This window comes from Cricetulus griseus, chromosome 2 (genome assembly GCF_003668045.3).
Source record: "Cricetulus griseus strain 17A/GY chromosome 2, alternate assembly CriGri-PICRH-1.0, whole genome shotgun sequence".
NCBI classification, from domain to species: domain Eukaryota; kingdom Metazoa; phylum Chordata; class Mammalia; order Rodentia; family Cricetidae; genus Cricetulus; species Cricetulus griseus.
In genome coordinates, this window is record NC_048595.1 from 394,764,759 (window position 1) to 394,775,701 (window position 10,943).

At 45.0% G+C, this 10,943-nt stretch overlaps 1 protein-coding gene across 2 annotated transcripts; it reads right to left on the reverse strand.

Annotated features, from left to right (window-relative positions):
• Nucleotides 1-3,024: 3,024 nt before the first annotated feature.
• Nucleotides 3,025-8,495, reverse strand: Znf641 (zinc finger protein 641). 2 transcript variants are annotated; one of them, XM_035439213.1, is made up of 5 exons: nt 8,312-8,495; nt 7,390-7,481; nt 6,065-6,194; nt 5,348-5,461; nt 3,025-3,779 (listed from the first exon to the last, which is right to left on the reverse strand). In XM_035439213.1, exons 1-5 carry the CDS (start codon nt 8,490-8,492, stop codon nt 3,025-3,027), a joined length of 1,272 nt encoding a protein of 423 aa, XP_035295104.1. In that variant the 5' UTR covers nt 8,493-8,495. The 2 variants fall into 2 exon arrangements, with proteins under 2 accessions (XP_035295104.1, XP_035295103.1); XM_035439212.1 differs by having other exon boundaries at nt 6,065-6,152; nt 8,312-8,492.
• Between the last annotated feature and the right edge of the window lie 2,448 nt (nt 8,496-10,943).

Here is a 10,943-nt window from a genome sequence, read left to right on the forward strand (position 1 = left end):
ACTCATGGTGCACATAGGTACGTTCAGGCAAAACACTCATCACATAAAACTTTACAAATGTAAGGGGATAGTGTGGTCATGAGGCACAAGAGTAGAGAAGGCGAAAGGCTGAAGCTGTGGAAAGTTTCCTGTGGGGGGAAAAACCAGACCTATTCACTCATTTAATGGCTGTTGCTTGTTTTATTATTTGTCCAAAGGAGATGGTACTGGACTGAGGTAGAACGATGATACATCAGAAATAAGCCAAAGGACTGTCCTTTTGCACAAAGCCCTAACACTCCATACTGCCTTTCAGCCGGTGCTGGAACTGCACCTACACTCTGGGGGCTCCACTTTCTATGCCCGAAATGACTAAGATAGAGAAAAGGCTGGAGGTTAAATGTGGTTATCAAAGGCATAATGTGACTAGACAGAAGGTGATTTCCACACCAGCGTTCCCTAAGAACAAAGTACAGTGTAAGCCGACCCCAGTCATTACAGACCCGGCTCTGTCCTCATCTCTTGATGCCATCTAGTATTTTAGTCCTTAAAATATTTCTTGAATCTTGCCTTGTAATTCTTTACACAGGTATCTATACAACAACCATGAGTCAGGCAGAAATAAATTCCTTTTCTTTTTTTTTTTCCTTTTTCTTTTCTTTCTTTCTTTCTTCTTTTTTTTTTTTTTAAGACAGGATCTCATTACAAAGCCTTGGCTGACCCAGAGCTTAGAGATCCATCTGCTTCTGCTTCCTAAGCAATGGGATTACAGGTATGAGCCACCACAATGAGCTTTCCCCCTTTCTTTGACTCCATTATGGAGATTCCATGGGCAGAAATGAGTCCACTTAATGCATATGCAAATGAGTGCATTGTCAATGTCTACCTTTCTGCAAAGTAAATTCTGGTTTCCATCAGATTCTCAGTGGATCTGTAGTCCAGAACACATTTGGTTACAGAGGCCCTGTGCAGAACCGATTTATCTTAAATATATATATATATTCAAGTGGGAGGTTTTTCTCATTCTCTTAACACTGACTCTAAACTGATCTTGTTCTTGGGGCTTAGGGTAAGGCCTGCTCATAAGCATTTTTTGCTTGATCCATGAGAACATAAGCCAGAGAAAATGCCTTCCAGCTCAAGAAGGAAGGTTATTCTCAGCAGCAGGAGGGAGTAGGGGCCAGGATGTTCAAGTAAATAAAATGCCCAGTCAGCAAAATGACTCTTTCAATTCCTCTTGAGCCCAGAGCCCAAGAGCTCTGTCTAATTCACCCAATTCTTCCTGAGCATAGCCCTCATTAACTAGATTACTGCAAATCACTTTCTCCTGCTTCTCTGGTTAATTCCAACTGTGTTCAAGAAATGAATATGGGAAAAAACAAAAAAACAAAACAAAACAAAAAACCAGCATGTAATCCATGAAAAGAAAAATACCTACTTTTATGTTCTTTGCTCTTTTTCCTGCCTGATTCTAAACTTCTCTTCTATAGAAGTTGTACATTGTAAGATTGGTAAGACAGTAAGATGAATGCAAAATGGTAAGATGAAAATAGTGGTCAACTCACGAACCAACAGACGTGAGGACATTGGCAGGCGCCCTAGTGCATGTAGCTAACCTTAGAGTCAAGGGTCTCAGTGTGAAGCCATGCCCAGAACAGGAGGAATACTCTTAGGAAGCCCATTGCCTAGATGTCAAGCTAAGCTATAGCCTTTTCCCCTAAAGTTCCTTTTCCTGGGAGAATGAGATGCTCAAGCACAGTTCTTCCCTTTAATGAAGCTATGAAAGTTAAACAAGAATGGTGGGAATAACTTCTAGTGTTGCGGTTCCTGTCCTAATTTTCTAGCATCACTTAAAACAAGACAAAACTGTACTCAGCACAAACCACCGTCACCTCTTGACAACAGAAGACACTGTGTCTTTTTCTGTCTCAGCAGAAAAAAAATAATTTTCATTCCAGAGATTTAGACCTAGATACACAAATCCACAACTGTCTACATCCTGGGAATACTAGGGAAAACTTTGTACACAACCATCATTGCACCATTCCACCCCAACTCTCTTTACCACTCAGAATACCTTTAAACAAAACCAAAGACTCATACCATCCCCACTAGTCTTATCCCTAGAACACAATTCCTAGAAAACCTAGCTTGTACAGTTTGCACTGAGCATGCTCTCTTCAAAGACCCTGCACACATATACACACAGACACCAAAAAACACAAAGAGAAGGCTCTGTTCAATGGCACAGTTTTTCTTCAGTGTGGGCCTGGATTACTTGGGGTGTAAGGTCCATCCTTTAACTTTATAACCTGATCTCTCAGCCGTGTGTGTGTGTGTGTGTGTGTGTGTGTGTGTGTGTGTGTGTGTGTGTAGAATGAGGGGTATAGGAATAGGGAGTGAAATGTCACTTTTATTTTTCAGAGGTAGGGGTGAGAGGCACGTAATGATGGGGGAAGGATGGCAAACCCACTCAACAATGTCTGGTCCCCTTGCTTTCACAGATAAAAATGGGGACTCTGAGTGCCAGATCACTTTCTTGTCCCCTCATTGCCTTTTAAGCCAGTGCACATACAAGTATGTTTCCCAGAGTCACTAGTTCTGTTGGGATATGAAATAGATACTGAAGCCAAATCGATTTAGGAAACATGGCATTAATACACACTAAGCAACTGACTACAGCAGTTCTCAGAGCCCTTGATATATGGACATGGCCCCTTACACTTTCCCTCTCTGGAGAGAGGGAAACATTTACACAAAGGTGATGTGTAAATGTTTTGGAGCTGATAGGACATAGATTCCAACCACTGAGAACGGACCTCACCCATCACTCCTGGTTCCACTGTACCTTTGACAGTGGGTTCAAGTTGAGTCATCACACACATACTTTGCACTGTTTCCCAAAATTTTGCCCAAACAACTCCATTTTCATATGAACCAGTGAGAAATGCTCCAGTCATCAGGGCACAGGAGAGGGCGACTCTGGCAGTGGCTGCTGGTAGCACCGGCTGAGAGATTTGACCATAGCTCCAGAAGAGACAGATTTCAAAAGACAGATGTCCCTCTGTCCCAGCTGCTCCCAGGACTCTGTCCCTGGTGGGTCAGCAGGTGCCTGTCCAGGTGGTGTTTACGGCCAAAGCTCTTCTCACAGCGAGGGCAATGGAAGGGCTTCTCCCCAGTATGGGTCAGCCAGTGTCTCACGAGGTGGTGCCTTCGGCCAAAGCTCTTCCCACACTCTGTGCACACGTGGCTCTTTGGCACTGGTAGGGCATGTTGCTGTTTCTGAGCCCCAGGACTCTCTCCGATGTCTTGGCCCTTATAGGACTTGCTTTCCGAGTGCACTCTCTGGTGGCTGGCCAGATGGGAGTTGCATCGGAAATTCTTGCCACACTCAGAACACCTGCTTGGCTTGTCATGTAGATGGGTTTTCTGGTGCCTGATCAGGTGGTGCCTTCGCCCAAAGCTTTTCTCACACTTGAGGCAGCTGTAGGGCCTCTCCCCAGTGTGTGTTTGCTGATGCCTGGCAAGGTGGGAGCCCCACACAAACTGTTTCCCGCACTGAGGGCACGTATGGGGTTTTAAGAGAGAATCCATCTGCGTGCTACATAGAAGGCTCGAGAAACTGTCTTCCTGAAGAAAGGGTGGGCTTAGGTGCATTCCTCTGGAGCCCCTGGGCATGGACTCCCAGCTCTGATCCTGCCCTGGATTCCAGGGAACAGTATCTTCAGACACACTGGATAACATTCTGGGAGGTTCTGCCTCTAGCTCGGGAGTCTCACCCTTATGTTCACTTCCATCTCCTATAGGAAAGGAAGAATACAGCTTTTAAAAGGAGAGTCCTAAAGTGGTAACCCAGCATCCAAGTCCCAGGTAACGTTGTATGGTGCCAGACGCTAGCCCAGAGGGGGAACATGTGTGAAATCACAAGACAGTGAAATAGCTGCAGGGTTGTTCAAAAGCCTCGGCTTGATGGGCAAGGGAACCAAGTTCTCATCCTTACCTTTCTAAGTCTCCATTTCTTCCATAAAACAGGACACTTAGACAGCTCTCTCTCTCTCTCTCTCTCTCTCTCTCTCCTCCCTCTCCTCCCTCACTCTTTCTTCTCACTGTCTTCTCTCTCCCTCTCTCTTCCCCCATCCTTCTCAATAAGGCTAGAATCCTTCTCTTTCAGGATAACTATATCCACTTGGTACAGTGAGTGATACCTGCTATCATAATTATTTATCTGCCAACATTATTTATTTTTTTACTGTTCATCACCACCAGCCACCATCTTCACACCTCCACACAGAATGAGAGTGAAGGGATGAGCTGTAGCATCGCCAGCTAAGTGGCCAGCTGTCAGCATCATTAGATACACTGAGAAGACATCTCTATAGGGACACTTAGAAGACATCTCTATAGTGACACTTAGAAGACATCTCTATAGTGACACTTAGAAGACATCTCTATGATGACACTTAGAAGATGTCTCTATGATGACACTTAGAAGACGTCTCTATAGTGACACTTAGAAGACGTCTCTATAGTGACACTTAGAAGACGTCTCTATAGTGACACTTAGAAGACGTCTCTATGGTGACACTTAGAAGACGTCTGGGTGACACTTAGAAGACATCTCTATGGTGACACTTAGAAGACATCTCTATGGTGACACTTAGAAGACGTCTCTATGGTGACACTTACTTAGAAGACGTCTCTATGGTGACACTTAGAAGACGTCTCTATAGTGACACTTAGAAGACGTCTGGGTGACACTTAGAAGACATCTCTATGGTGACACTTAGAAGACGTCTCTATGGTGACACTTACTTAGAAGACATCTCTATGGTGACACTTAGAAGACGTCTCTATAGTGACACTTAGAAGATGTCTCTATGGTGACACTTAGAAGACGTCTCTATAGTGACACTTAGAAGACGTCTCTATAGTGACACTTAGAAGACGTCTCTCTGGTGACACTTAGAAGACGTCTCTATAGTGACACTTAGAAGACATCTCTATGATGAGACTTAGAAGACATCTCTCTGGTGACACTTAGAAGACATCTCTATGATGAGACTTAGAAGACATCTTTATGATGACTTGGATGCTGTCCAACAGCATCAATAACGACTCTTATTGGGTGCCTGTTATGTGCTTTGTCACTCTTTCATTCTCAGGTGCTAACATATTTAACTGTAATAACTTAGATATGAGGTATCACAGGTATGGCCTACAATTCAAGCTCACACAGCCTTAGTTCAGAGTCTGTCTTCCATGCCTTCTGCACCCCAACCTTGCTTTTTTTGGGGGGGGAGAACTCTGAACTTTTTGGTTAGAGACACGGTAAAGATGACGCCGCAAGAGAGTGTGTCTAGGTCCTCACCTGTATACGTGACCTTCAGGATATCTCTCCCTTCTAAGTCCTGGTGGTCAGGGACCCATTGTTCTTCTCCTCCCTCTAGCTGAGAAAGCATGTCCAGTTTGGGGATCGGAAACCCTGCAAAAGAGAAAAGGAAACAGATGCAGGGTGGCTTAGCTCAGCAGCAATTCTGTATTAGTGGACAAACCCACTCCCTAGATTCCTCTTCGGGATGCCAGGACCAAAGAGTCAGACACAAGCATCCAGTCACTTCTGTTAAGTCCCTCTTTCTTTTCCTAGAAAACCACACACTTTCCCCCAGTGGACCAATTCTCTTCCACTCAAATCCTCCTAGGACATGTCCTTTCTGGTCACAACTCTACCTTAGACTCACTGTAAGCCCCACTTGCAGCACCCTGGCCTTTCCAGGAACTCAGGGTGCTGCTCCAGTTCCCAGGGATGAAGTGCCACTGTCTCTTTCTCTGCTCTCTAAGCCTCAAATTCCCATCCAAGATGAGCTTCAAGTTTTCACTCCATAATTTAGCATTATGTACAAAAAGAATCTTTGCTTCAACTCCTTGGGCTTAGCTCCAGTATTTTTTCTTTGGTGGAAGCCTACCTAGACAGAGACCCTGCCAAGGAAAGCACCCTGGGCAGGCACTATTCAACAGCCCCGAGGCAGAGGGGGGGCTCCCATCCTCCCAGGGAACAGCCTTTTAGGAAGACGAAGGTTCTGCTTACTCAGTGAGACAACAATCCCACAGTTTTCCTGCATGACATATTCTCCATAAAAGTCTGTCTGAGAGGGATCCAGGCTCCGCCACTCCTCCTGAGAGAAGCACAAGGACACATCCTTGATGGTTACCAGGCCCTGAAACAAGACAGAGGGTCATCTGTCAGCAGCTGCTTTGATGGAAAATAAGATCTCACTATGAAGAACTGAGACAGTCCAGGAAGGAGGGTGAGAGAGGACCCAGAAAAAGAACTGCCAACAGGTCACTAGGCAAAGCCCATAGCTTTGGTAAAGAGAAAAGGAGTAAAGAAACAAGGCCAAGGAGTGAGTGAGGATAATGTCACTAGAGGAAGTTCCCGCGTGAGACTGTGAGAAGTCAGAGGCGTGACAAACACATCACTTCCTCTTTTAACTATAGGTGTCTACTCAGTCTCCTCTTACCTCCTCATCCTTTCTTGCAGACTGTACCACAGCCTCCTTCCTCCACTTGACCTTGCCTTTTCTGTCAACACAACATGATATGAACAAAACATACTTGCTTTCCTGATAGGCTGATGATATCTCTTCAGGTGCTATGGTACAATGGTTGAGCCCGAAATCTGGAGCCAAAGGACTGTTAGCTCTACCGCTTATTATCGGTATTATCCAAACACCTCCATCTCTCTCTGCCCCAATGTTCTCAAGTAAAATGGAACTTATCTCAACTTACTTAGTATACATAAAGAGTACGCATGATAGTGTTCTGCAAGTGTCACTACAACCAACGCCGCTGTCTTTCCAAGGCTATTCTCTAGACTTGTTCTCTTTCCAGTTCTTTGCACACTTCTTTCTTCTCTTCTCTTTCCCAAAAGCTCCACGATCTACACAACCCTGTCTACTTTACTCTCTTCCAAGCTTTCCTTGAACCCTCTTTTTTTTTTTACTTCTTCCAAGTTTTTTTCTTTCTTCTATTTTATTTATTTATTTATTTATTTATTTTGAGATAAGTTCTCACCATGGTACATAGACTGGCCCAAAATTCTTTGGCTCAGGCAACACTTGTGCCTCAGCCTCCCTAGTAACTGGAATTACATATGAGCACTATCATGCCTGATTTCAGATTTTCTTCTCAAAAGAAGTCAATTAGTTATTCTGAACTCCTCACCCTCATCCCACAGATAACATAGCCATCCGTTAAAAAAACATTATGCATCCCTTTAGAAATAGAAACTATTCAGTTATAATCATACCATTAGTGTTCACGGGAACTAACAAGCCAATGGGATGATGCCAAAGCTATAAAAAAAGTCAAACTGCACGAACCTTGGGAGAGGACAAGGGGAGCAGAGCTCACCTGCGATCCGGCTGCAAGAAGTGCAGCTGCCATTTCCCAGTCTCCAGTGGTCCCCTCCTGGGGACCTGCAGGAACCCAGGGAGCAGACTGAGCTGATGAGGGGAGAGAGGAACCATTAGAGATGAACTACCCATCTTTCCCAGTATGCACTGGGAACCATTTATCTTCGTAATCTATTCTCACTGGTAAAATCTCAAATGCAGACACATAGATGTAGAGGCCCTCACTCAAAATGTTCTGTAAGGGTTTGTGACATTTAATTAGAATGGCTGTAGTTTGAATGTAGTTTGATACTGCTTGATTTTTTAAATTTATTTGTTTACTTTTTATTGATTTATTTATTTGGTTTTGGGAGGCAGAGTTTCTCTGTGGCTTTGGAGGCTGCCCTGGAACTAGCTCTTGTAGACCAGGCTGCCTCTGCCTCCCAAGTGCTGGGATTAAAGGCATGCACCACCACCTCGATACTGCTTGATTCTTACAAAGTGAAGTACATATTGTTGGTCTTGTCCTACAATAGTAATGAGTCGCTAGCATTTCCTGTGCCTCCCACATCTAATACCATTAATTATGCACTTGCATATAGAAGGAATGACTATGTGAGAAACAGAAGGCCATTTACCAAGTTTGGAAAATGCAGGACCTCACTGTGTACTGGACAGCAGGGCCCAGGAAAAACAGGATTGACCTGGTATTGGGTGTGTTCTTCAGCCCATGGCCATTAGAGTTACTATTGTTGCTGGAGACAGGGCCATGCTATATAGCTCAAGCTGGCCCACAACTCATGTCAATCCTCCTACTTTAGCCCCCAAGTAATGAGATTACAAGAGCAACCGCACCCAGCCAGGCTAGGAGTTTTAATGTCACTTTTTGAGCAGAGACTAGAAGACTTCTAGTGTTTCCAAAATGCCCCTTGTGTTCTCACCCTTCTCCTGAAGGGCTAGTGGCTCTTCAAGGTCACAGTGAAGGTGCTCCAGTGGCCCTGGTGCTGTTCTCCATGGGCCCTCTTCCTGGTTTCCTCTTTCCATCTGGGACTCTGCTCCATCCAGCTGTACATTCGTTGGCCCCCATCCCACTCCCAGGGCTGCAGTCTGTTCAGAAAGCATGTCTGCAGCAAGCACAGACTGTGACCTGCAACACATCAACAGCAGCTACAGAAGGGGTGGCATGCCAAAGTTCATCTCCAAGAACAGTTCCCAAGGCTAAGGATGAAACCATAAGTGGAGTCCCAACCAAAGGCGAATTCACAGAGCATGGTGTGAGTGAAACTTTTCTGGAGGAACCAAGGAATTAATTGATGGGTGCTTCACAGTCAAGGTGATGTCATTTTGGAGACTTCATGCTATAAATAGAGCATCCCTGAGGACTGCAAGAACTTCACTTAAAAATAAAATAAGAACAATCCTGAAAACCCAGAAACCTATCCATTATATTTCTATCATTCAAAGTGCTGTTGATATGGGGGAAAACACAGGAAGGGATGCGTTCAACAAAGATGGATGCTTTCATACATAGGGAGTCTATGCCACAGATTACAATCTCATCAACAGATTTAGAAGTCCCCGCAAGGGGTGTGACCTGTCATGAGCACCTGTTCTCTCTTTCAGGCTGAACCAGATATCATCTCCCATAAGAAAATCCCAAGCAAAGGGACATATGCTCTGTTACTCTTAGTTAGGAAATGGGAACTGATAATAAACATAGCAGAAAGACCAGTAACTTGGAGAGCCACAAAGGTGAGGTTTAAGTACCCAACACAGCCTGAGACTTCAAAGTGCAGGTCAGTGAATAGCTGATGTTTAATTAGAGAAGGTAGAAAAGAACACGGCTTGGACAACAGATAGAAACCAGGGAAGCAGTGTTTTAGTAACACAGCCTTTGGGGGAATCAATAGCCCCATGGTCTGAAATACTAAAATACATTTGTTTGACAAGCACCTATCATTGTGCATTATATGTATAAAAAAAATGTACCCAACTTCAAGAATGGCTCAGGGGAGCCAGTATTTGTTCATTGCAAGAAATTCAAGTTAAGCAAAGGATAGGAAACACAGCCACCGGAAATGCTAAAAACAATGGACACAGTTTTTGCTTGTCAAGCAACACAAGGACAATCAGTCACACCACCTGTAAACATCTCTATGTAGCAAACAGAAGAAATGGGTTTTGGTCACAAGAAAGAGATTTAGATCATTTTCTTTAAGCAATCAGTCATACAGAGCATATGACTAAGTTTGCAATCTTGTTTGAACATTTTTAGAATGAGACAGGTCCCATTTGAGATTGACTGTAGGACAACTTTGTGCTTGGCAATCTATTTTTGTGATTCTTATTCAATATCCAAGTAGTGAGAGCCACCAAAAATACCCTAAGAAGGGGTCAGGATTCCGGTAGCTACTTTGGCTCACGTGATCATTCAATAACCCAGAAGACTGGGAAAAGCTACAACAGACCTCAGGTCACTTACTTTCTTGTCTGTTTTTCTTTGACAAAAGATTTTCTAAGCACAATGTACAGGAAGAACAAATTCCTTTTTCATCCTTAAAGTCCAAAGATGGCTTTGGGGCCTCGTAGATGCTTCCTGGACTGATACCCAGTTTAGATAGGTTCCTTTTCAGAGACAAAGTAAAGCAATAATAAGGAGAAACTTCAATTTTAGCTATCTCTGAATTCCAGCCCCTATGTTTTTTTCACTTTTAAATGCACGGGGCACCAACTGCCCTTCTTCACCTTAAGCCTTTCTTGTTCTCTGGCTGCCTGAGCAAGAACTCCAACAGGTTTCAAATCTGGCATAATACCTGGACACCTCTCTGAAACCCATTTTCCTATCATTTCCAGGGCAGAAAAGTTCTCCACGTCCACAGAAGCCTTTATGAAGAGCCCAGTGGGCCTGCTAGACAGGACAGAAAAACCTTTGGAAATGATGGCAAAACCCAAGCAAAGGTGTGGGTGGATACCTGTCATCTGCATTCTCTGAGGTGGTTGTGGCAGGGTCAGCACTTGAGCTGCAGCCCTAACCTGTTTTCTTTCCTTTCCTTTCCTAGTTCTGGAGCCTAGGTTCTTGGGCTTTCCTTTCTGTCGTTTGCTTATGTATCTGGGAGGTAGGGCACCCGCAGGAAGAAGTTTTTTTGGTTGTTGTTTTGTTTTTTTGTTTTTTGGGGGTGGGGGGTTGCAGCGAGTTCTGCTGGACAGATATAGGGCTGTGGTATCAAAGAGTGGCCCAAGGGCACAGGGACGAGAGTGGTTCCAGTGGCCCCGCCGCGGGTGTGGCATGGCCAGGGCCCGAGCCCACAGAGAGCAGGGTTTCTTCTCTCTGGGTCACAGCACCCCGGGGAGGGTCAGATTTCAGAAGACTTGGAGCCTGACAGAACCGGAGCGGGCAAGCGGGGCCAGAAAACAGGTTCCCGCGAGCCGGAGCTACAGCAAGTGAGAGAAAGGGTGCCGCGGGCGTCCGCTCAAGTGACAGCAGCGGGACCGGGCACGCAGCATCGAGGCCACCGTCCCCAAGGCCAGGCCGGCTTCCCCCACCCCCCCTCGCCCGTTCGCTCCCCGGCCACA

What these genes read in the sequence shown, in the direction of transcription:
- Znf641 (XM_035439213.1), bottom strand. Translation starts at nt 8,492, where the DNA reads ATGCTTTCTGAACAGACTGCAGCCCTGGGAGTGGGATGGGGGCCAACG. An exon ending in TTCTTGCAGCCGGATCGCAG is followed by an intron (nt 6,195 to 7,389) that starts GTGAGCTCTGCT and finishes GTCTTGTTTCAG; the next exon opens with GGCCTGGTAACCATCAAGGA. An exon ending in TGGGATTGTTGTCTCACTGA is followed by an intron (nt 5,462 to 6,064) that starts GTAAGCAGAACC and finishes TCTCTTTTGCAG; the next exon opens with GGTTTCCGATCCCCAAACTG.